This window comes from Vitis riparia, chromosome 4 (genome assembly GCF_004353265.1).
Source record: "Vitis riparia cultivar Riparia Gloire de Montpellier isolate 1030 chromosome 4, EGFV_Vit.rip_1.0, whole genome shotgun sequence".
Classification (NCBI taxonomy): domain Eukaryota; kingdom Viridiplantae; phylum Streptophyta; class Magnoliopsida; order Vitales; family Vitaceae; genus Vitis; species Vitis riparia.
In genome coordinates this window covers 1,685,130-1,711,696 of record NC_048434.1, presented here as the reverse complement: position 1 = coordinate 1,711,696, position 26,567 = coordinate 1,685,130, and the positions used below count along the sequence as shown (strand labels likewise).

At 36.1% G+C, this 26,567-nt stretch overlaps 4 protein-coding genes across 5 annotated transcripts; 2 read left to right on the top strand and 2 right to left on the bottom strand.

Moving 5' to 3' along the window:
• The first annotated feature begins 93 nt into the window (after positions 1 to 93).
• Positions 94 to 1,243, top strand: LOC117913461. The gene has a single exon (XM_034828444.1). It carries the CDS (start codon positions 561 to 563, stop codon positions 909 to 911), a length of 351 nt encoding a protein of 116 aa, XP_034684335.1. The 5' UTR covers positions 94 to 560; the 3' UTR covers positions 912 to 1,243.
• Positions 1,244 to 1,605: 362 nt separating this feature from the next.
• LOC117912640 lies at positions 1,606 to 17,279 on the bottom strand. The gene is made up of 6 exons (XM_034827327.1): positions 15,758 to 17,279; positions 9,598 to 10,031; positions 9,315 to 9,476; positions 7,334 to 7,409; positions 6,717 to 6,872; positions 1,606 to 2,410 (listed from the first exon to the last, which is right to left on the bottom strand). Exons 1-6 carry the CDS (start codon positions 17,018 to 17,020, stop codon positions 2,264 to 2,266), a joined length of 2,238 nt encoding a protein of 745 aa, XP_034683218.1. The 5' UTR covers positions 17,021 to 17,279; the 3' UTR covers positions 1,606 to 2,263.
• Positions 17,280 to 17,922: 643 nt separating this feature from the next.
• On the bottom strand, positions 17,923 to 22,000 carry LOC117912641. 2 transcript variants are annotated; one of them, XM_034827330.1, is made up of 3 exons: positions 21,835 to 22,000; positions 21,536 to 21,739; positions 17,923 to 18,765 (listed from the first exon to the last, which is right to left on the bottom strand). In XM_034827330.1, the coding sequence occupies exons 2-3, from the start codon at positions 21,555 to 21,557 to the stop codon at positions 18,164 to 18,166; spliced, it is 624 nt and encodes a 207-aa protein (XP_034683221.1). In that variant the 5' UTR covers positions 21,558 to 21,739; positions 21,835 to 22,000; the 3' UTR covers positions 17,923 to 18,163. The 2 variants fall into 2 exon arrangements, with proteins under 2 accessions (XP_034683221.1, XP_034683219.1); XM_034827328.1 differs by lacking the exon at positions 21,536 to 21,739 and having other exon boundaries at positions 21,835 to 21,997.
• Positions 22,001 to 22,477: 477 nt separating this feature from the next.
• Positions 22,478 to 26,102, top strand: LOC117912642. Its single transcript, XM_034827331.1, has 7 exons — positions 22,478 to 22,738; positions 23,016 to 23,055; positions 24,315 to 24,385; positions 24,783 to 24,877; positions 25,255 to 25,322; positions 25,579 to 25,689; positions 25,775 to 26,102. Exons 1-7 carry the CDS (start codon positions 22,534 to 22,536, stop codon positions 25,905 to 25,907), a joined length of 723 nt encoding a protein of 240 aa, XP_034683222.1. The 5' UTR covers positions 22,478 to 22,533; the 3' UTR covers positions 25,908 to 26,102.
• The last annotated feature ends 465 nt before the right edge of the window (positions 26,103 to 26,567 follow it).

Here is a 26,567-nt window from a genome sequence, read left to right as displayed (position 1 = left end):
GTTTATATGTCTAATTTGATAAGGTATGAAAATTGACAGCAGCAACAGCCTAGCTCTGATGTTTAGTGTTTCTGGGCCAATACTCAATTGGGTAATCGATGGTTTAGGCAATCTTGAACATCATTATACTTCTACATAAATTCTTACTTTATCAACTTTTTTTTTTTCTCTCTCTCTAATTTTGTAAGTATTTCGAGAGTTCATGGTGATACAGACAGCATCAGATTCCAAATAGTTAATGCAGCCAGCATCAAGTAGAAATTTTTGTTAATGGAGAATAGTGGTGTCCTTTTCCACTACCTTAGTGTCATCCATCCATTATAGTAGTTAGAACTTCATGAATAAGCTGCCTACTCCTGATCTCCCTAAAGAATATAATCTTTTTTTCTAGAAAGATTCTCAGCTGGGGAAGTTTGTCTATGGAGAGTTTGCCCTTAATGTGAACCGTACCATTCTCACCAGAAAACTGGAATTTTGAAATGAATTTTTTTTTGATGCCCTGGTAGAATAAAGTCCCACAATTTAAAATGGGTGGTTTGTGATAAGAGGTACTTTCCTGAATGGATCAAGGAGCTACATACAGGAGTGCTAGGTTTTCTTCATATGAGAGGCTGGGGGCTATAGGCTTGGCTCTGCTTGCTGTGGTTTCTCCTCTCTACATTGATCGCAGACCTGTGCTTGATCCTGAACTTGATGTGCAGCCTATCAGCCTTGTTTCCTGGCTGCCACTACTGCTCATGGTCTTGATATTTGCCATCACTTTGTCTCAGTATTTGGACCGGCGCTTCTCCAGGTTTGATCCTTACTGGATTCACAGGGTTGGAGGCTCTTCTGTTGGGATTATTGTTATTCTCATGGTTCTTGCATTGGTTTTGAAGTGTAAAGCTTCTATAAATAACCAGGAGGCTTGAAGGATACCTGGGAGTTCTTTATCTGGTTGGTTTTTAGTCTTGAAATATTTTCTTTTCTGCTTTGCTAGAAAGGAAAAATAAGTGAATTCTAGTGCGGTCTCTGTTCCTCAAGGTGAATGAATATGATCTTATAAGCCTTTGAGCCCAAATAAATCCCCTTCTCCTTACTGAACCATTCCAACAGTCCTTCCTGTCACACCATTTCCGTTCTTCTTCTTCCTTTTATTTTTTAATTTAAATTTTGTTTAGTGATTTTGGTAGTCAAATTGAACAGGGGTTTTAAAACCTATTATTGTAGATGTTATGGAATGCAAATGTGAATTTTCAGTTGATTTAAAAAGAACATTTCTAAGTCATTAGTAAAATTCCATTGTCATTGCTCAAGAAAATTGTGTTAGAGATGCTTGAGACCACAAAAACAAAAACAAAAAGAGAGAGAGAGAGATTAACTTTGTAGTACCCATGAGATCAAAGGTTTAAAGTGTTTTTAGAAGAGTAATTTACTATTTTTTTTCACAATACAAGTAGTTTTAATGAATTTTTAGATTTTTAAAAGTGTTTTTTAAATTTTGTCAAACACTTATTTTAAACTAAAATCACTGTTAAATTGGGTGGAGACATCATTGCCAAAAGACAATAAAAAAAAAAAGAAAGAAAAAGAGAAGAAAAAGATCTCTCATCAGCTAAAAGTGGATGTTGGCAGCAAGAATCATAAACTTCTTTACCTGAATTCATTCATCAGAATGAAGCAGTGACAGAAATGTTCTGGCACAAGAATCTCTATGGAGGTGTTTGTTTCATGGGAAACTGAACAGAACTAAAATGAAAATTAAAAATATGTGCCCATGAATTTCTACCTAAAAAACATAGAAATGGGGGAAACACATTGACACTCACAACATCATATCATACCTGCGTTTTGCTACATATTTTCGATCTCCAACCTATGAAGTAACATTTCAGCCTATATCTGGAATGTCAGGTCAATTAAAATGGAAGAAATTTGATTTATTCAATCTGATCATGCAAATTATTCAATATCCCATCCATACTATACACTTCTCAGATGCATAATGTCTGAACACATTCTCAGGAAAAATGCAACAGGAATTGATTACATACCTCTGAAAACACACTTCCAATTTTGTATGAATTTCCAAGAACAGTTCAGTATGGTGTCCATATCCTCTATTCTGCTGTCAAAACATGGTGGGTGAAATTTACTATTAAATACTAAGAATGACATTGGTGCAAGGAAATCAATGACCAAAGGTATTTTCCTGATCAGCTGGGAGATGCCAAGCGATGAATCAGAAAACATCAGGTAGCTGAGTGTTTCCAAACTTCAAGAATCAGGGTCTATTTGTCACTGGGGAATAGCGCAATGGAGATTGTTGAGGTTCAATAAGGTCAAGGTGTCCCAAGACCTTATTAGGCCCACTTAATCCAATGATCTGAACACGAGCGTTTGAGTGGCCATGGACAAATCTATGGGTAATCTGCAGAAAAGAGACCAAAAGATCTTAACCCAAACTGTCTGAAGTGTTTCCAATGTTCAACATGATGAAAAAATGAGAATATGACAAATTTCCCTCTACATTGACAGGCATGGTTGTAGGAGTTTTCAATTCTTTAAATTGAGATTTTGAGGCATGGCCAACCAAGTTGAACAGTTAAAATCTATGGGGTGAGATGCTATAATGTTATGAAATACGTAGTTTTTATGTCCATGTCATTCCATTCACCAACTGGTGGTATGCTCTCAGGCCCTCCCACTGAGTACATGCAGTACTCCAGTCTTTGACCAATCACTGAACCTAAACAATGCCCCAAAAGGCCACTAGGCCGGTAATCTGCAGTGTCACTAGAGTGAATGAACTACATGCAAGATAAAAGCCATGCAAAGGCAACAACCAAAAAGAAACTCAACCCTTGGTGCATAGGGGTGGCTATGGTTGATGTAGGTTCCAATGCAGGTCAATCTAGAGAAAAATGTGGGGCCATCCCTATGCACCAAAGAGAAGGATATTTATTTTGAGCCATACTCAAAATTTACTACAATAAAATTTATAGTGAAATACCCAAAATAATTAGGAGAGTACATAAATGATGCAGCACACAATCATCATTAGTGTCTATTTTTAGCCTCCTACATCATTAGTTTCTATTTTGAGTTTCCTATTTCAATTATTTCCTTTATTTTTGCATTGCAAATATTATTTAAAGGTTCATTGTAATTGTTAGAGAGGAGTTCAATATATTTTTCAAAATTATTTCCCAATTTTTAGATCCTACAATCTTTGTGTTTGTTATTGAGTGTTTCTTTTGTTTCATTTCAAAACAAACCTTCCGCTGCACCAAAATTGGTATCAGAGCAAGGATTGTTACCTCGATTTGATGGTTAACGATGATTCTAGTGGAAAATGAATTATCGACAATGAACGACGGTTAAAAAAGATTGAGCAATGACTCGATGGGATCGATAAGACTCTTCGCAACCTCATACAGATGGTGGTTGCATTGACTATTGAAGGGAAACGTGAACCTATGAAGCAATGACTTGACCAACGTGGCGACTGGCAAGAGGACGACTATGACGACCAACGCCGACCACAAATCGGTTTGGAAATCAATGGCGGAGGCGCGATTCGCACGAATCCAATCGCAAATCGTGATTTTCGCGAGCCCTATCCATTACAAGTGTATGAGCATTGGAATCGGCGAGCTCCTAGGCACCGTGATGACGACAACCTCCAATGAGGAGTTTTTTATGAACAAGATGAGTTTCGTCCACCTTTTCGAGATGGTGATGATTTTCGACTTCCATGGTGGAGGAATATTCAACAAAGGCAGCAACGGAGATTAGATTATTCATTTGGAGAAGGAGATGATTTTCATTTCAATTATCGAGCTAACAATCGGGGTCAAAATAACCAAGAATTTAAGATGAAGATGAATTTACCAAGTTTCGACGATTGACTACACATTGAAGATTTTCTCGATTGGGTCTATATTGTCGAAAACTTTTTTGACTATTTGAATATTTCAGAAGAAAATCAAGTAAAACTCGTGGCATATAAGTTAAAAGACGGAGCTTTTGCATGGTGGAAACAACTTCAATGTAATCGTCAACGACAAGGAAAACCTCCAATGACGAAAACCTCCAATGAGGAGTTTTTTATGAACAAGATGAGTTTTGTCCACCTTTTTGAGATGGTGATGATTTTCGACTTCCATGGTGGAGGAATATTCAACAAAGGCAGCAACGGATATTGGATTATTCATCTGGAGAAGGAGATGATTTTCATTTCAATTATCGAGCTAACAATCGGGGTCAAAATAACCAAGAATTTAAGATGAAGATGAATTTACCAAGTTTCGACGATTGACTACACATTGAAGATTTTCTCGATTGGGTCTATATTGTCGAAAACTTTTTTGACTATTTGAATATTTAAGAAGAAAATCAAGTAAAACTCGTGGCATATAAGTTAAAAGACAGAGCTTTTGCATGGTGGAAACAACTTCAATGTAATCGTCAACGACAAGGAAAACCTCCAATGACGACAACCTCCAATGAGGAGGTTTTTATGAACAAGATGAGTTCTGTCCACCTTTTTGAGATGGTGATGATTTTCGACTTCCATGGTGGAGGAATATTCAACAAAGGCAGCAACGGAGATTGGATTATTCATCTGGAGAAGGAGATGATTTTCATTTCAATTATCGAGCTAACAATCAGGGTCAAAATAACCAAGAATTTAAGATGAAGATGAATTTACCAAGTTTTGACGATTGACTACACATTGAAGATTTTCTCGATTGGGTCTATATTGTCGAAAACTTTTTTGACTATTTGAATATTTCAGAAGAAAATCAAGTAAAACTCGTGGCATATAAGTTAAAAGACGGAGCTTTTGCATGGTGGAAACAACTTCAATGTAATCGTCAACGACAAGGAAAACCTCCAATGACGACAACCTCCAATGAGGAGTTTTTTATGAACAAGATGAGTTTTGTCCACCTTTTTGAGATGGTGATGATTTTCGACTTCCATGGTGGAGGAATATTCAACAAAGGCAGCAACGGAGATTGGATTATTCATTTGGAGAAGGAGATGATTTTCATTTCAATTATCGAGCTAACAATCGGGGTCAAAACAACCAAGAATTTAAGATGAAGATGAATTTACCAAGTTTCGACGATTGACTACACATTGAAGATTTTCTCGATTGGGTCTATATTGTCGAAAACTTTTTTGACTATTTGAATATTTAAGAAGAAAATCAAGTAAAACTCGTGGCGTATAAGTTAAAAGACGGAGCTTTTGCATGGTGGAAACAACTTCAATATAATCGTCAACGACAAGGAAAACAACGTGTTCGTACTTGGCCTAAGATGAAACGGTTATTACAAGGACAATTTCTCCCTCCGGATTATGAATAATTTTTATACCAACAATATCAAAATTGTCGGCAAACCAACCGGATTGTGAACGAATACATAGAGGAATTTTATCGATTAAATGCCTGAATTAATTTGACTGAGACGAAAAATCAATTAATTGCTCGTTATATTGGGGGCCTAAAGTTGGTCATTCAAGATCGATTGGCTCTTCAAGAGGTTTGGACCATGATAGATGCAGTTAATTTGGTAATGAAAGTGGAAAGTCAAATCAATAGGTCCATGGTGCATGCTCAGGGTAACTTTTGCCGATCAACCCAAGAAGCTTATTCTGCTCCAAAGGGGTCAACAACTTCAGGCATCAATGATAACAGCAATAAAGATGCCCCTTCAACTCAAAATTCGACACAGAATCGAAGTGAAACTTCAGCCCCTATTCGATCTAATACTCAAGGCCGAAACCAGCAATAACAACAAATCAATAATGTCCCTTATGCGCGTCCAAATCTAGGAAAGTGTTTCTGGTGCAACCAACCAGACCATCTTTCAAATAATTGCCCGAATAGACGATCTGTTAACTTTGTAGAAGAAGGTGGCAGCGAAGTGGAACATGTTCTTAAAGAAGATATCTACGAGGGTGCTGAGTTTGCAGAAGGAGATTTGGGAGAAGAAATGGTGTGGATTGTCCAACAACTTTGCTTACCCCAAAAAAGTTGGACGACTCTCAACGACATAAAATATTCCGGTCTCTATGCACTATTCGTAATAAAGTGTGCAACATGATCATTGACGGCGGAAGTAGCGAGAATGTTGTTTCCAAGGCTTTGGTGAAGACACTAAATTTGAAAACTGAGAAACACCCTTCTCCGTACAAGATTGCATAGATTAAGAAAGGCCCGAAAGTTCAAGATTGTTTTTTGGTGGTTTGACAAGAAGATTGTTTTGATGCTACAGTCTCAATCGTTAGAAAACAATTCGGTTACTAAGAAAGATAAACCGTTATTCACCAACATAACGAGCCCAAATTTCTTTAAGCAAGTCAAGGAGCCGCACACAATCATCATTAGTTTCTATTTTAGATTAGTTTTTATTTCCATTAATTTCTATTTTTAGTTTCCTATTTCAGTTATTTCCTTTATTTTTGCATTACAAACATTATTTAAAGGCTCATTGTAATTGTTAGAGAGGAGTTCAATATATTTTTCAGAATTATTCCCCAATTTTCAGATTCTATTATGATCTTTGTGTTTGTTATTGAGTGTTTCTTTTGTTTCATTTTGAAACAAACCTTCCGCTGCACCAATAAAAATTGTATATGCAACAATAAAAACAATGTTTGTCAGACCAAAGTTTAAATATATCTGGCCTGCAAGAACATGAATCTTTCCAGGGAATGAGTACCTGTGTACATCCAAAGAGCTTAAGCAACCTCAGTGACGAGCAGCTGTCCACAATCAGCCCAAATGCCTCATCTTTTAAATTTCGACACCAAGATAAATCCAAAGTCAATAGAGTTCTCCAACACTTGGTAAGAGACACAGCAGTGCTGTCCCCAACCTGTAATAAGTCACATGTTAGAGTCATTACTGAGATGCAAATAGTCCATCTCTCTCTCTCTCTAATCAATTAATCCAGAAATGTAGTCCCAGAACAGCCCGTTCTGATATCAAGCTTAAATCTAATCAATCCATTCTGCAGAACTGATTCTGCAGCTCCATCATAATGTAGATAGGCAGGGATCGGCACACAACAATTGATATTCCAGACACTTAAAAGAAAGCATACCACCCCCACCCCCCGACACACAAAAGAAAAAAAAAATGCAACAGTGAACAATATTATTGCTTGGTTTAAAAAATAAAGAATATCCAGGAAGAGACAGGTTAGAAAAATCATGCATAGTAAAAACACTGCTACAGGGACCAATATTATTCTTGGCAACCGGTTTCTGAATATTATAAAGAAAAAGAGAATATTCCACAAAAAATACATTCAATCACAGGCTGCAATTGTCTCACCTTACTGGAATGATTCAGAGAGAGATGTTTCAGAGACTGTCCAGAAGTTTCCAAGAATGCGGCTATAGCTTCATCACTGACATGTAAAGAATACCAACAAAATTAATAAGATTGTTTGAAGAACAACTGAGTATGCAATTAGCCATCAACACTTGGGAACTCCAACAAGGAAAAACATAACATGAGGGAACCTTAGTAGTGCCTAGCAGAAACACAAGTATTATTATCCACAGTTCCCACGTATTTGGGGCCAGCTACGTGATTCCAGCAGGTTCCCGCTTTTACAAATGCCAAATGTAAAATTTACTCACATAGCCAAACAGAAAATAATAAATAAGTCAATAAATAAAAATATTTTTACCCAAAGAATGCTTGGGTTTCCAAAGAACTAGGTTAGCGACAGCTCTCTCAACTCAACACAACAAGACCAATTTTTTTTTTTTTGATAGGTAAATTTTTGCCCCATTGGGACTTGAACCTGAAACCTCACACAAACCTCCCCATCCCTTTACCACTTGAGCCAGGCCTCAACACAACAAGATCTTAATACTGACCCAGTTAAGAAATAGCTAGATAACCATAAATCTCCTTCCAATTTCCACAAGTAAAAAAAACCTTCTGTACTTAGATGAATATGAGCATTCTGCACTTCATAACTGCAGATTGAAAAATATGACAAGAATTTTTTGTGCTACAAAAGGGAATTGTTGCAGACCATTATTATGTTGATGCACCCCACAAACTTGAAGATCCTCAATAGTCAATTCTAGCATTCAGAAAAAATTATTGCCATGCTGCAATTGTAAGCCCCATTAACTATTCTCTTTAAGTAAACCAAATGAAAAACAAAGTGGTTACAAATTTTATTTTATTTTATTTTATTTTTAATAGGTAAAAACAAGATAGTATTGAGAAGCAAGTGTAGTAACAAATAGCCTTTCCATAAAAGTCTGTTTCTCAGAATTCAATAAGGATTAAAGTTTTGTGGAATATCAGTGATTTTTCTCTGAAAGTTCAGTGTATCAGCAGTGGCTGATATGATTTTTTGGACTAAAATTTGGTTCAGCCAAGTTTTGGTGATTAATTGCCAATTTTCGTGATTTTTTCACACTTTTCCAAATACGTCACCTATATTTCAGCGGGAATATTGTGCTCATCCTGCATTATTTATTTTTTGAAAAAAGTAAAGAAAAGGAAGGTTTGGGCCACTCGAACCTGAGTTCTCGCCTACGCAAAATGCTTTGCATAGCCATTTGGGCAACTTTGCCCTATATCATATAAGCTATAACATACATATTTATTTCATATATGTCTCCTGCATGGCTCTAGATTTTATATCTTCATGTAACAGATAAATATGGAAATAAAAGTTTAATTATCTTCTTTTCAAAATTCATTCAATTGATTGTTGAACATATAAAAACTATTATGACAAATCTTCATATTGTATCCTTTTTATATCTTTTGTATAGTAATTAAATACAAGAAAACATAAAATAGTAAATAAAACTATAAATATTTTAAACAATATATATATAGATAGATAGATAGATAGATATCATCATATTTTTTTATAGCCGTAAATACATTCAAACTAAATAGATCATCATTTTAGTATTAAATGTATTTTCAAGTTCTATATGTACTATTGTTGAAACTAAATATATCGTCATTTAATAGTTGTTCTAATATTTTTATGGCTTTTGATGAATTTCTGGTGCACCGACTTTTCTTTCTTTCTTTCTTTTTTTTTTTTTGCATTTCCATCCAATATTTCCATAAAACCCAACCACTAATATTTTCACATTTTCCGATACTTCAATCCTTGGTATTTAACAAGAATTTCTACCATATATTTAAGAAGAGTGCGTATAGCATGATTGAAAAATACTAGAAAGAAATATACCATGACCTGATACAGCATTTAATTCATGCATTAATGAAACTGAAAATAAGGAAGTAAATATTATTTAACAAAAACCTGAAGTTGTTCCGGCAAAGTCTAAGTGTTTGGATTGACCGACAACCATTGGCGAGATAATGTAGTGCTGAGTCTGTCAATAGATCCAAGTTGGAAAGGTCAATGGCAGAGAGACTGGAACAAGTGCGTCCTATTGCTTCCAATGAATCATCAGTTATTTTGCTGCAACCAATGAAGACCATCTATCATTAATTCATTATAGAAATATATAGAAGTTGATGCTGAAGATAAAAAGGTCCTATAGTTAATAAATCAACCACCAAAACAAGTCAAAGGGACCCACAAGCAATTGGCCAATACAAGTTCCTTCATATTTGAACCAAGAGCAGTGACTATTTCAGAAATAAAATCATCACAGACTGTCTGAATGCCTGCAACTGACAATACTTCTAAATATTCCAACCGTTTCAAAGCAGGCAAGACAAGCATTGCATTGATGTTTTGGCAATCATCTATAAATAGCTCCTTCAATGTATGTCCCAACACTTCAGCCACAACATTGATGGAAAAATGGGTGAGAAGAGAGCACTGGCCCAAATTTAGAGACTGCAGTCTACGCGCTGATGTAACAAGTACACCTATCCCTTCATTCAATAACCGACATGCACCCCTCAGAGACATTGTAGCTAAAGCAGGCAGACAATTTGAAGACCGAGCTATGGTGCCTAGCAATGTGCTGAGAGTCATGCATCGCCCACATAGATCAAGTTGTATCACCTGCTTTCAGAACACAAGAACTTTTCAGGTTGACAAGAATATTTAAAACAGAAAAATGGCATTACAATGTGAGGTGAAAATTTATCAAGCTTCCACTTATCTATCAACCATAACAAAATCACTTAAAGAACATCATGTGGAACTGAATTGCCAAAAACCAACCTGGTAATTGATGCAGTAGCTACGTCAGTAAGTTGGCTGACTGATATCAACTGTTAAAAGAGTTGGAATTTTTTTATAACCTTCTAGTTACTTTGTAGTTATTCAAAAATCCACACGCATGGATGCATAGGCAATGGCTGTTCACTGTGATCTTGGTTATATAGCAAAGTTGAAGTTTAAAGATCATCAGCTCAGCACTGCTGAGTTACCCTAATTACCGGATGGGGGGTTCTACAATTATGTCAGATCCACTTGGTTGATAATTTGATTGTAAGCATGGTTCTTAAAATCTGTTCAAACCTCAACCATACCCAACTCTATGTTTGAATCCTAATTGAGAAAACTCCTAAAATATGTATTTAGATATTAAATAATTACAATTTGAAGACTAGATCCTAACCAATTTTATGGCACAAATAAAAACCAAAAGCCTTTAGGTGTAATGATGAGCATTAATTATGTTTGTATTTAATTTCTCGTCCTTTCTCATAAAAATAATAAGTGAGTTATTCCTTTCTATAAGTGAGGGTCGGAAAATGGTAATAGAGGGGGCAAAACCAGAGTAAATATGAAGTACTCACCTGGCACCCAGAGAAAAGCAAAGGACCAAATAACGGACAAAACCCTACCTCCACAGGAACTAGACTGCTGAGTAATCAACAAAACCCATAAAGGAGGGCTGCCCATCCCCCACCTTCTCTTTGGGGCAACACAATTTCTTTTAGCTTTCTTTCAGAAGTTCCAATCCCCTTAGGAATTCTCCTATGTGCCCCTTCTGAAGATACCAGGCTAAGCAAAGGGGAGCTCTTCTCTGTCTTTTCTTTTCTTTCCTTTCTGCCTAATGAACTTGCCAAGCCAACTAGAACACATCTCTCACTACTTGTATGAACATGTGAGGATTCAGCACAATCAGAAGAACATGACTACACGTCCTGGGCTACAGCAAGGTAGATCATGAGATGATTTTCTGACTCTTTGTCATTTGATTTGCAGATGCAACACCTACTGGACAAAATATGTGCAGTTAAAGGAGGCTTTCACTAAAAATAAAAAAACCATAAGGACTAGTAATTTTCCACCCCAAACATCTGCTTCTCTCTCCAGACTGTCCCAGTCTATGTACACAGGCCCTATAAAGCATACACCATCTTCAACATCCATTCATGGAACTCTCTAATAGAACTCAGAATCCAATAACCCATATTTCTGCTCAGCAACAATCATTTTTCACAGTAATTTCTTCATTCTAAACTGAACTAAATAAGCTTTTGATTCTTATCTTCTAAGCCTGATGACTCACCACACATCAAGGTAAAGTTACAAGGAGCATTGCCACTTAATGGGGACATAAACAGAGCACTAGATATGCCTTCTGTGCAGATATGGACACATGTTATATAAGAAAAGCATAACATATGGGATCCAGAAACACCTAGTCGAATAAAAAAAATAGATTTTAAAAAATACATTGAGTTATTTCTTCATTATTTACATTAATGAAGTTTATTCCTATCTTGGCATGCCATGTAGTCTAATAAATAATTAAGTGCAATAGCAAGCTACATAAGTCCTATGATGCATGGACTAGTAGTTAATTGTAATGCGCACTAGCAGGATGGGCCAATCTTAGTCTTATGGGCCAGTCCTCAAACACGTGTTGTGGTCCTGAGGCTGTAGAATGGTGGCATTTCTTTTTAATTAAATGGAGAATTAGAATGGCGAGAATGATGGCATCTTCCCCTACATCCATCCCCCCATATTTCCCATGCTTGCGTCTCCTCAAAGTACAGGAGGGTGGGTGGCTACCCTAGATGCCTACCACTTGAATGGAAACCTGAACTTCTCAGCTGACCACTGCTGCCTCTGTCGAGTGTCTAGGACAGGTCTGAAGCCAGCTTAGCTACCTCCTCCTGTCAAAGGGGGGTAGGCTTATTTTTCACCATTGAGTCCTTGGACTGGTTTGAGAACCTTAGTTTGATAACTAGATATAAGGATCATTAAGACAAGAATAGGCTATACATGTGTCAAAACTATCTTGGCTGATTTGAGAGAAAAAGGATCCATGAATGTCCAAAAGACATGTCAACAGACTCAACAACAGAAGGTCTAACATCTTATGACTGATGACTGTTGCATTTTGGATCACTATAAAGAGGGTTTCAATCTTGTAAGATAAAAAATCACCCAATACAATCTCGAGCTCCTTACTTGCAAGATTCTCATCAGGATCACTACCAATTCTTCAAACCCCCTTTCACCATCCATATGGTTGACCTCATCACCTGCTAAAATGTCCACTATCTACAAATGATAGCACTATCTTAATTTTATAACACATATTTAATGATAGAAATATAACAATCAATTCTCTATGCAAAAAAAAATCTTTCATTTTCTTAATGATTTGAATTAATGATAGTGATAGCATAATCTTTATTTTGTAACTAGTTTCCAATAACCAAATAGAGACTTGTGATTTCCTTTTCTAATTTGATAGAGAGATTTTATTTTTATAAATTGTTTTGATTTCACGTTTATTAATTTTTTCCATCTTAGTAACCCTAGTCTTTGTATTTATGTCTGAATAAAGAATGTCACACTTTGATTATATTCTATCCAAAAATTCAAACATGGTAATTTCATATGCTATTATGTGAATGGTCTTTGATTAGATGATAAGATCTTGCTTTTAGAAACCATTCTTCTGAATTAGTTTTACATAGTTTTTAATACATTTTATGTTACATCTACATATTATTTTCTAATATAACTATCCACTAGAGAAATTATTGAGACAAAGTCCTTATGCATTGCACAAGGCAATTGATAGGAGTATCATTCATTAAAAAATGAAAGTTACTAGAAAGGGTATTGTTATCATGTATTACAAACATGAATAAGAAGTCAATGGGGTGCACCAAGGTGTAGATGTAATACCTTGGTCAATACTAACAGGTGTATTATTTATATCAAGCTACCAATTGACTTAAAAGCTTAAGCTATTAGATAGTGGATCAATTTATTTAATTTAGGCTAAAGCAATAACACCTTGTCTCATAGGCGACCTTCTTTTGGGCTTGCATGTGGGCTCAATAAATTGGAGGAAATAAACAAGTTGTGAGGCTTGAATAGTGGATCAATTTATTTAATTTAGGCTAAAGCAATAACACCTTGTCTCATAGGCAACCTTCTTTTGGGCTTGCATGTGGGCTCAACAAATTGGAGGAAATAAACAAGTGGTGAGGTTTGAATCTATGATCTCTCATAAAACAAGGCTCTAATACCATGTTAAGCAACAATGTAAATTAAATGGATAGCTTAAAGCCTGAATAATAATAAATAAAATATTATAAGACAAAGCATCAACTAATATATATTTTTGGGTATTTGCATGCTTGTTTCCTTGGCAAAGAGCCATGTGGGGAACACAGGAATGTGTATGATAGTGTTAGTTTCCCATGTATGGTGCCATGTGATAAACATTTGTAAATAATGCTTTAAGAACACTTTTGGATAAAATATTCATGTTTAAATTATCAAACATTTTCCTTTGAATTCTTAAGTTCATTCAAAATTCAAGGATTTAAACTAGTGGGTTGTACACAAGAAAGCATATGCTGATATATGCTTCCATAAAAGATGACATTGCAAAAACCTTCTCCAAAATCCAAATATATGCAAATATAAGTAGGAATTTAAGAGACTTGAATAATCACCTATTTGTTTATCTACAAATTTCTTTTTCTTTCTCTTAGAAGCATTTCTTAATAACTCTATTAAATTGTCTATTAACCAAGCATACCATAAAGAGCAATTTTATTTTATTTTAATGTAAATGCATTACTATACCAAAGTTGAAACAGGTTGCAAGAACAACATGAAAACTTAAAAATTAATATCAAATTAAAATTAATGAATTATAGCTTTTTTATTTTTGTTAGAACTATTATAATTCTTAAATTTCACAACTCTAAATCTCTATGCATTTTCAACGAGAAACATAAATGATATACATGTAGAAACATAATCATCATGCATGAACTTTATGCAAAAAAATTAAAAAACTTGCTTTTGACGGGACTTCAGAATTCCAAATCATGCCAACAAGGAAAGGAATTGTACACCTCAGCTCTAGGATGGAATATAAAGATTTGACTAAGAAGACCCCCTTCTTTGAGTCCATTCAGACAACTATATCCTTGTCTTCCCTCTTCATGGATCTTTGACTTCAAACTTGAACTCATTAATGGTTACAAGTTCCCACTGACTGCAGATGTATACTAAAATAGAGGCAGATTCATCAACTAGAAGAGAGACTCTCATTGAAAAATTTTGGAGGGCATTTATACAACCACTAGAGAAGGCAATTATTAGACTAGTCCTTTATGGGGGTGCATGCTCACATGTGTGATATTCAGCTCTTGAGAACTTTCTTGTTCTTGAAAAAAGTCATGCAGCACTTCCTTTCATATTTTCTCTTATCTCCTCACAAATTCTCTGCTTAGTATATAGTTTTATTTTCTTAATATTCATATAATTTTTGCATTTTTTTCTGGTTTGCAAACTATAATTATATATATATAGTTTAAATTGAAATCCTTTAATTAGATCTGCCAACTGCTAATTTCAAACTTTAATTATATTTAAATCATATCAACCAAAAATTAAGTTGTACCTAACAATCCTCGAAAGTGATAGTTTGTTTCATTTGTTTTGTTGCATGAAGTTTTATCAAACTATCACTGAGATCCTGCACTATAACCAAATGAAAAGTATAAAGTCATTAATGAGTCACTTTTACACCAGGAGTTATCATATTTGTTTCATATGATTTCTATATGACAATATAATAGGTTATAAGCGATTAAACATGCCCTTTTTGACACTAATTAAATACTAATATAACTGAGAATCCAGTTCTCAAAAAAAGAAAAAAAAAATCTCCTCATACTGAAATTAATCACTCTAGATTGTAAATTTCTTGCAAAGTTCCATGCAGATCTAGAATTTCTAAATGGGGTCAATTTATGAATTTAAAAGGTTATGGAAGAAAACGAGGTAAAGACCTAACATCTTGCCTGTGTTGTAAATGCGAAAATTTTTCACCACTGTTTATTTATTTGTTTTTAGAGTAAAAGTATTCATTAAAGAGAAGCGACCAAAAACCAATATGCAAGAAGCATGCATGTACGAACCACATGCAAAAAGCAACAATCTACAAAATCCAAAAGGGAAAGCCTAACAGTTCTAAGAATGGTATCCCTAAATTCAGAAATAACCAATCCCTTCCATACGCACTGAAGCACAATTGTGGCACTACTATCCAAATGACCTCCCCATTTACATCCCAGGTCTCAATCCTTTCAATCACACCAACCCTCCCCCAAAATGTCACCCACCAAACCAACACCCGCCCAAACAACCAAAAGGAATTCGGTACACCATACTATTTAGTCCAAATAAATGTATCAGACACTTGCATCTAAATACTAATATGACCATTATTGCTAACTTAAGATAAAGAACTTTAAAAGACATCCATATCAAAAGTAAGAATGGCTTACAGTCAAGTTCTTAGTCTTGCAGCGTCTAAAGAGATTGGTGAACTGTTCTTCAGTCATCCATGAACAGTCATCTAGACGTATCTCAGTCGGAGACCCCCTCAGAAGAAGTTCCATGAAATGAGCATTCATTCTCCGACCTCTACAAATGGCTCGACTAATTTTGTGCCTCAGCACATCTGGGATAAGTTCAAGTGAAACTATTGCATCAGAATTTTTGGCAAGGGCATCCACAGATATATCCACAAGAGAAGGAACTAAGCGCTTTGTGATAGTATGGCCCTGAGTTGAGGGCACCCATCCAATCAGCGGCGTGGAGTTCTTTTCAGCAACCAATTTTCGTTTGTTGATCATCTCCATTGCCTCATAGAAGGGACCCTCAAAATCTTCAGCCTTCTTGTTAACAGATGGCTTTTGCGCTTTCTTGCTAATATACACAGCATAGCGCTCCGCTTCCTCAGGATCAAAATGTGCTAGCTGTGGAACAGATCTTCTAGCTATTTGACGGTACCTCACTGCATTCTCCCTTCTTTTTGCTGCATTTGCAATGGCCACAAACAATGCCCTTTGCCTCAATGACATCAAAGTATCTGTTGGCTCCGTATTTTCTCGACTTTGGTTAAAGTCCTTCAGCTCACTAATACCGGAAACCATGCCCTTGTGGGCTTCAGAATCGAGTCCCATTGGCTCAGGTGGCATCATTACGAAATCCTCAGCAACTACTCCGCCCATATCATTCTTTCCTCCCTCATTTTCAGTTCTTCCAATACTCACCCCATTACCAAACCATATTTCTTTTTCCTTCTGCCTATTGGCATTTAACATTGGATGATCAACAGCTTTTCCTTTTCCCTTCTCTTCCCTTGAGTATCTAAAACCCACACCTTCCTCAATCTCAACCCAATTCGATCCCGGCAATTCTTCTCTTTCCTCGGCAATCCCCTTTCCAAACCGAGTCTCATGTCGAAAAAATGTGTCAATCGCACTCGTCCCAGTAGGAAAAATATTAAGATCAAGTCCCCACTCCTTGTTTCCCTCTAAGTCCTCGTCCACAACCATCGCCCCAATTCCCACTCCACCCCCTCCCAAATTCTCAACTCCCTCCTCTTCTTCGACTCCATCTCCCAAACCAAAAACCCTAGCCCTTTTCGCACTCAAATCATGATGATCAAAATAAAAATCACCACCATTCTCGTCATTCCAACTCCGACCACCATCCCCAAACCCCCTCTTCTTCTCCCCTCCATGAAACCCTTGATTGGCCATCCCGGACCCGAAAGATCGAAACTAATCGAATCCGAAACCTATAAAATCAGAATTTTGAGAAGCAAAGCAAGAGAGAAATGAGACTTCGGGCGGAGCAGTTTCAGAGATTCTAGCAGGGTTTACTAACCCTTTACGACTACAATTAAGCAATATTTCTTGAGAATCATAAACCGTCATCGAACCGATCTGTTATAGACTTACAAAATTTTATAAAGAGAAAGTAACCGAGATTCTAGAGAGAGAGTGAGAGAAAGCGAGAAAATTCCGTGGAGAATGAACCGATACCATTTCCCGCTTCAACGTCTTTATATGTCAGAATATAAGTATTAATTAAATTTTCAATTATTAAATATTATATTATTATTTAAGTTAGTACAACGCGCCTTTTTTTATTTTTTATTTTTTTCACATTAATTAGTAATTAATTACTCCGGATATGAAAGAAAAATTGACTGTTTCTTCATGGACACCAATAATTAATAATGTCTTAATTATATCGGAAGAATTTTAATATTGATTTAATTACGAGTATAAATATAATAATTTATTTTATTAATTATTCGTTAAAGTGAATTTAATATTGTTAATTAATTCGATAATTTAAATTTTTTTGTAGAAAAAAAATTCCTACAAAAAGATAGCAAGTAGACTGTTTCCACACATCAAGTGGTAGTTGTTCAGAAAAATTAACATGACTTTCGAATTCAAATCTCAAATTCTCTTTGAACGATTCTCTTGGTATCAAACTTTACATCTCCATTGTTAAAAATATGTAATAAAATCTATATCATTGGATAAGAGTACAATCAAAAAGTATACATGTAAGAAGCCCTAGTGGGTCTCACTTTTTCGTATAAGGTATAAGGTATTTTGTGGTCGTGCCCAAAATGGAAAGACTCCAATAAAAGAAAAAACCCGAACAGGGAAACTGCATTGGATGCAATAAATTTAAGAGGACAGATTTACCAGGTTTTCTCGTGAAAAAACATATTAACAGTACAGCTTGCGTGGACTTACACTCGATAATGAAGCAAAAGAGAATAGGAATCAGAAAATGAATTATAGAACTGATACAACAGAACAAAGGAGGCTTCAAATCAAAGCCTAAGACAATCCAACTGCCATGGAGTATCATCATCATCATCAGCCAAAGGCATATCCCAGTGCAATCAATAATCCAGCGGCATAGGGCCACAAGCGACGGGTTTGTGACCAATCATCTGCACTGCTGCACTGATCATTTGCACCGCTGAAGCACCCAGGTTTTGATATCTTTGCTACGCCTCCATCCAAAACAAAGCTGCTATTGCTTTTGCCGTTGCTGAACAGCACACACCAGAAGTAGGGAGCTCCACCATCAGAGCCACTCACTGCAGCTCCTAATTCTGTGTGGTTCTTACTGTAAAGAATTTCCAAGCTCTTACTGTTTTTCATTAGAATTTCTGAGAATGCTTCAGCGGGGCTGACATATTTGGTCTCGCAGCCAAGTAAACGGCCAGTGATTTGGGTGAGGCTTGAGACCTGCACACCACAGTTGGGAGCAAAAGTTTCAGCAAATTGAGATTCTGCAGGCTTCTTGGCATCCTCACCCCCCACATCACCACAACTGCCTTGGTATGCTTTTATGTATTGTAGAGCAATGCAAGCCAGGCCTGGATTGTCGTAAAGGGCTGATTCCTTGTGTGCAGTCCTGTTATTGTTTAGTGTGGCAACCAGCTCGTCAGCAGGGTTATCAGTTACACTTTCTGCAATTTTATTCACAAGGAGGACATTGTTAAATGGGAACATAACACTAGCAAAAAACTGAGTTTAATAACTTAAAACAAATAAGAAAATTTAAGTGTAACAGAGATTGAAACAACGGATATGAGGACCTTTCTCTCATTGTAACTGATTAAACAAATACGCCCACATCCACTGAGAGATCAGGCAATTAAAAGCTAGGGTTCCAAATGAATTTGCAGGCATTCATATTTCTATTTTATGTATAAAAAGCTAAAGCTTAATTTCCAAGGGAAGAAACAAAGATGCTATAAGTTGAACAAAGGGTGCAAGGAAGAGTTTCAATGGGAAGGATACAAGTTATGCAGTTGGACTAGCTTGTAGATTAGTCCCCTGAGGATTCCTACTTCCTACTCATAAGGTCATTGCCATGATGACAGGCCACAAGCATGAAGCTCCAACTCAAAGGGAAAAAGTTGATAAGCTAACTCATCAGCGCCATAAGTACAGAGCCCTAAATGCCAACTGAATTAATAATAAGAAATTAATAACCCAGTTCTATGAACATACAGTTTTCTTTATATTTAACTTATACTAAAAAACTGTTTATTTGGTCCTATGTCCAGGACATGTTGTGAATTGAGGAAGTCCCAAGTGAAAGATAAAGAATGCACTGCTTAGTTGTTGCGTATAGAGTACATGATTTACTACCGAAACTAGGTTGCCAAATCTTACTTGTCTAGCAAAATTGTGATACCTTATCAGTAGTAGAACAATTTCCTCTCAACACCTATGATACATGCATGTCAATGAAGGTGAAATCTAAAAGGCTCATTACATAATGGTTGAGCAGACAGCATCTGTTTCCTTATTAGTAATAAGTTAATTACCTTCAATACATTGTGTATGGCAAAGAAATTTGATTACAACAAAACCTTCCATTATGAGATTTTCAACACCCTCACACGCTTACACAAACCCTACTGGTTAAGGCTTTAGGTTCTCTGAACCAAAAATTAGAATATGCTCTAAACATATTATTTGAAATGGCTAGTCCATGACTTAACCTCTAAAATATCTCTTCACATTGGTGATGATCGAATGCTCTCAAAATGTACCAACTCTTACATAAAATCAAAGTACAATTTTCCTTTACATGCTACTCTGATCACACCAGAAAGCTGACCGTTACATTCTTTACTGCGAATAAATGCATATGCACACGAAGAGGTTTCTGCATTGTGCGGCAAGTTTTGATATGTATAGGCATGCCTACACATGATGATCATCACAGACAAATTAAATTAGAACCAAGTCTTGATTGTCCATCCCCATGATACATATGCTAAGTGAAGACCCAAGCTCAGGGCTCCTGATGTCCAAACCTCAGCTTTTGCAATTCCAGACTCAATCTGACCTATTTGCCAAGCAAATGAAACCAGAACCAGAACATCCTGACCCAACCTCATTCACCTTTTACCCAAATCAGACATTGATCTCCATCTATGATGGAACTCAAAAATGCCATAACAAATCTACTTCAGATATCCTTTCCTAATTTTGATAAATTTGTAATTGTTAGAGTTATAGACAACAGTTGTTTGGATGGAGTTGTTTAAAGTATCCATGGAAAACTTCTTCGTCTGGCCTTTCAGCATTCTGCCAGGCTGATCATCCCATACTGCTTAGTTCTGATCATGCTACTCCACCCTGGTGTGAAACAATGTAATTTGCAAATGTCCTCAGTTAAAAAAAAAAAAGAAAGGACGACAAAAAAGGCCCTTTTTTATTCTTAATGTATAGATAAAAAAAAAAAAAAATTATTTCCTTAAACACAAGTGGAAGCTATCTTTCTTTGCTTCTATTCTCACAGTATCTCCCTTTGATTTTTTTTTTTTTTCCTTTCATATTTTTGCATGTTCAACACAATGTAGGTTGCCCATCATTGCATGCATGTCCCTATAAGGTGTCTATGCATCGGACTCGTGTCTGATTGCATGGTAATGTAATTTGAGATTGAGATACGTGTCCACCTGCTGCCATAAAAGGTCATTTCATATGTACAGCTCTAGTAAAAAGGAAATGAAGAGTGTGTTTGACAATGTTTCTATTTGAAGTTATGTGTTTCTATACAAGTGCTTCTCCATAAACTCTACAAGTGATTTTTCAATTTTTTAGAAGTGCTTTCTAAATTGTGTTGATCACTTTATTTTTTTCTAGATGTGCTTTTTATGCTGGTAGTGTTTTTAGCAGACACTGTCAAATGGGCTTGAAATCAAGTCCAAAGAGCTCATTCTCGTGCTCAAGTTACAGATGCCTGGGACTGTCAAAGCATAGGCTTAATTAGCAGCTACCTGAGCCAGGGTCTCTCAGTTGGCATGTATTGAGAGGATTACTCCCTCCCCAATTAATCACCACATTTCATGTGACTAACCTTCACTGATTTGTGAAGCAACAAGCCATAATCTAAAATCACCCATTAAAGAAAATTGCAAACACCACTAAGACAAATGAAGCTTTAAGGATTTCTTGTTTCGAAGGTAAATTCTGTAGAGCATGCTGGCCGGACTCAATGATCTCTAGAAACACAGCACAAATACCCCGATCTTGAAAAGAATTACATCACATGCCATTTTATCTGTCGTTGAATTACTCCTGCATATTCATTTCATCTGTAATGACCTCACTTGCAATACCAAATCCACAAACAAAATCACATACACCACAAAAGCAAGCAACTCCATTTCCAACATGCACCTTGAATCCAGGAAAAAAAAAAGAGTAAGATCTTACCGGAGTTTCGACGATCTACCATTACGTTTTAAACAAAATTTTCTCAAATTCAGAGACGCAATCAATAAACTCCGACAATGCAACAACTCCAAATCATCAATACGAAGACAAACAGGAACAACATTTGGACTCAATCGAGAAATAAGCATAGGAACCACTCAAATTTATAGATATTTCCATCAGATCAAGACATGGATTCCAAATCTGAAAAGAACATGATTTTCAACCATCATTATACTGGATTCTTTTTAATAATCATATACCTTTTTGAGAACAACGAAGAAATGGAGGAGACTTACTGTGAGTATCAGCAGAAACAGAGAGGAAGACGAGGGAGAGGGAGAGGGAGAGCGAGAGCGAGAGAATCCATAGAGTAGTCGCCATTGTCGAATCTCTCTGCAGAAGAAAAGAGAGATGAGAGCTGGCAAGACAGAACCAGAGAATCGTCGGCATTCAGTAAAGAGTCTACTTCATTGGGCACTTCACCAAAATGGGTTACGATCTGGAATACAATTACGGAAAATGCCACCCACTTGGTTTATTACAACTCACAGATTCAAAATTCTTATCCTAATTATTGGTAAAAATAAAAATTGAGATATTTTATTTTATTTATGAATTTATGGTAAGAAAATTTGATGTTATTTTAGGAAAAAAAATTATTTGTGAATTGAATAGTTGGTCAAATTAATTTTTAGGCATGCTCTATACATTTTTAAAATTAATATTTGGAATCATTTTATTGAAAAATAAAATAAATTTAAATTCAATTAAATTGAAGATAACTCTGTTAATAATTTTTTATTTTTTCATAATAATTAAGAAAAAGACACTCTATTTGCTATTTCTATATCTGAAAGGGAAAGCCTTCAGGGATAAATTTGTAATTTAATTTTTCCTATTTTTTTTCCTTTTTTCTATTAAAAATGGATAAGACTCTCTCTCTAAAACTATGGCGAGGGAGGAGCGAGAGAAACAGTTCTGATGTTTTGTCGACCATGGCCACCACGCCCACCCCTGCGCAACTTAGCAGAAGCCCGTTCAATTCAGCTTTCTCCCGTTCTCGTTTCCCATATTCAAACTCGTTAAGGAGGAAGAACGCTACACCGGTGAGGTGCGCATTGTCCCCCCAGGAATGGCGGGAAAGTAGGCGATTGGTCTCCATCTCTCTTATGCTTTTCCACTGCCTCTCTTTACCTAAACGTACGCCTCTTTCCCTTACTCCGAATTTGTGTTAACTCTGATAACCTGTGTTTTCCGTTTTGAGGCCATGTAAGGCCGCGTTTGGACATGCTTAGAAAATGAAGTCATTCCATTCTTGTTTCACGCAAGCCCGATTTCCATCAGTTTGGAAATTTCATGGTCCAAAGACGCATTAATCAAATGCCAAACCAGTTCATTTTTTAGTCTGGGTTCTGTAATCTCCATCATTGAATTTAATTTTGAAGGGTTTTAAAAGCATTTATTTATTTATTTGCAGATGCTCTTGCTGGCAATATTTTCGACAAATATGTGAAAAGGTAAAGAATATAAAAAATTCTTCAATTGGGTTCCTCTTCAATTCTCTTTGTAGAGCTGTTTTTCCACAATAACCTTGGAAATTTTGGATTTTTTTCCTTCTTTTTTTTCCCAAATTTTTGTTGAAACTTGCTTTTATTTTTTGATAAATAAGCAAGGAATATATTAACAAGGCAAACAGCCACAAAGCATACAGGGTATACAACGAAGCTCAAACCTCACAAACAAAAACGAAAGAGCCCAGTCACCTCACCAACCCTTAAGTGGATCCTAACCACTCCAAAAAGCCTATAAGGAATGCGACTCCTCACCAATATACAATCTGGCCTTGTTAACTTGCTTTTATTTGCCTGTGTACTAGTATTTATAGTATGTGTTAGCCATCTTGATGTGCATTGTTGCATATTTTACCTTGGCTTAAGCTTTGGGATTAATCTGTAATTTCACATGGTTATAGGCTTGTAGTTATGGTTCTTGGAGATCTGTAAACCTCTTTTGCCATGTACTTTGGCTTTTTCCAAGAAGCTAAAGTTGAAATCAGAATAATGATTTGAAAGAGGCATAAGTTAGAGAGGAGCTTTCACCTGAAGCAAACTTATGGTTGCTTCTCAGTTAAGCTATTTTGGCAGTCATGGAAGTCGCAATCATTGTTATTGAAATCACCAAATCACAGTTGTTATCTGGCTTAAAATGAAATATTTTTGGCTTTTAAAAAGCCGTCCAAACAAACGCTTAGGTTTATTGGCTTGAACGATAAGCTATTGGCTCATTTCCTCTTTGTTGTCCATAACAGACAATATCTACGTAGAAAGGAAAAGATCATTATTACAAATGGTATAGAGCTGATCTGTGTAGGACTGTTAGTTCAGCCTTACAAGAAGTGTCTGTCTATCTGGTCTCGCAATCCCATGAATGACAGTGATCATAATGCCTCACACCAAATATGGGAAAAAGTTCTTTATACCATATAGATTCTTCTTAATTGATTAGATGCGTTGTAAACCCGTGAGCGTCCATTGGATCAAGAATGTATAGTGACCGGTACCACAACCTTTTTGTTGATTCCTGCTAGAATTTGTATCCAGAATCGATAGATTTTGCTTCTCACTTCCTCTCAATAGAATTATTGCCATATTTTCAGAACCTCAATATTATTGTTGATGTTACTGGTCACAGGCCATTTGGGTTAAATTTTTTGAGGGACTTATGAATTGTGATGATTTGGTTTGCCATTTATTCTCTCTTAACAATATATCAACAGGAAGAAGCTTGATCCACTGGACGCTTATGTGCCTGCTATTATATTGACTCAATTACAGATAAAGGACTTGGGTAATTCCCTCCTTTTGCTTCATCATTTCCTTTCTCATTGAATTCACGAAACGTAAAATATAGCTAAATTCGGCATGTTGTCCATTCATTCATTCATATTTGTCACCAACATCTGCTCAAAGGTCCATTTCTTGTAAGACTGGTTAACTCTCATACCATTCTTGTAAGCGAACTATTATTCAGATAGTAATTTGGCTACTTGCTTAGCCAAAACTGTCAGTTTCATCTTACCAGCTCCTTAGATTTTGGTTAATAGAGGTTAATAGTTGATATCATTTTGTCTGTGAATAAATTATGGACCTGGCTCTTTGAAAGTGAATTTACTTGTATTCATCTGATTTGTAGAAAATATAACAATGTGGCATGAAACAAGTGATTTATGTTTCTATTCCTGTAGTGAAAACTCTGGAAGTTGATCAGCCCCAATATGCAGCCTGTCGGTCGCTGCTACGCTATGGCCCTGCAGCATCACTTCGTGTGAATATTCGAGCTGTGAGTGTCGTTACTGATGTTGATCTCTTGTACTTCTATTAATGTCATTGCTGTTAGTCATTAGAGTCTTCATTAACACGGTATGTTAGGAGCATCGCTTCTCTCTTCAGGCTTATTCCATTTACTTTCTGGAATTTGCATGCATATGGGATAAGTTATGTTTGGTTTTACTACGGAAAAAATATATATATATAATTAAAATTAATTATATTTAATCTTTATACAAATGACTTCGATAAAAATAATTCATTGGCATTAAATCTATTTTTATCTTTCATCACTTTTTCTTTCTGCCTATTTTTCCCTTTTATTTTCTTTTCCTCAAATTTTCTAAGAACCGAGTTATGGGTTCTGTTAATTTTTGCTTGGAGCTGCAGGTGGCTCAATACGCATCGGACAGTGGCAATGGCAAAACTGCTTTCAATGATGTTGATCAATGTCTGAGGTACCATTTTCATTTTCTTAGTAAAAAAATTATCCCCATTCTTCTTGAGGCAAAGACGATCTTTCATTCTTCCTAGGAAACCAGATCTGTTTATTGATGACAGTATGCTGTGAGAAGCACCATCATTCGATGAGAGTAGGGGATGACCCACATTAAGGGCTGTTTGGGGATTATTGCAAACTCCTGATAGCTAGTTCAAAGTCATTTCTTTCCAGCTTCTAACACCAGTAACCAGCAAGTTTTTCTAATTTTGAAGAGCGCTGGAGGAACTTGATTCCTTGCTTCTGCAAGCGTCAAGAAGCAATCCGGGAGCCTCAGTTGAAACAATGAAGGCAAAGATTGGTGTTGCCCTTGATGCATTGGACAGGTAATGCTTTCACCATACTTCTTGTTCAAGCATATTTCTAAATGTCATGCCATGTTCCTCAATAATTCATTTACTTTTTCTACAGCCTTCTCCAAACTGTCCCTTCTGACATTCTAGACAAAGGGAAGGCCATAGCTGATGCCTATAGGACCCCAGACGAAGATGCGGATCCTGAAAACTTGGACCCAGATATGAAGCAGTTGGAATCAATATTATGAACACAGGGCCTTTTCTCTTTCCTTTTTCTATTCCCCTAACATACGGATGAGTAGAACAGCAGATTGTAATATGATCAACAATGTACAAGATGTCTTTGTAAGTATTTGCTTTCCTATACAGCATCTATAGTCCTCTATGGGTATCTTTTGTAGTCCCTATCCACCATTATCAGTCCATCATATCATTAATCAGAATTCATTTTCCTTTCTCCCCAATTAGCTAGAGAAGAAAAAAAATTCTTAGAATTGTTAGGAGTTAATCTTAGAAGATCAATAAGAAACAAAAAAAAGAGATGACACAGGATTTATATTCGTTCACTGGCAAATTGAGAGCTTTATCTACTAAGCAGATGTAGATTTTCCACTATAATCCTCCCCAATCTTCACACAAAAAGAGGTTATATAATTCCCTTCTTATGATGTGAAAATTAAGAGAAGCTAATACATGTATAAAATCCCTAGAATATCCCTCAACAAAATATGCCCCCTCCCCCTCCTCGAGAACCTTTCCATGAAAGTCAATTTGCACTTTAAGTGTTCAATATAATTAGGCTCCACACAACTAGACAAGAATTTGGAAAGGAAGATCAAGGGAACAGATATTATAATAAGCACAATTGAGACCAATGACAGTTTGGAGTATTAATATTTTTCCAAATT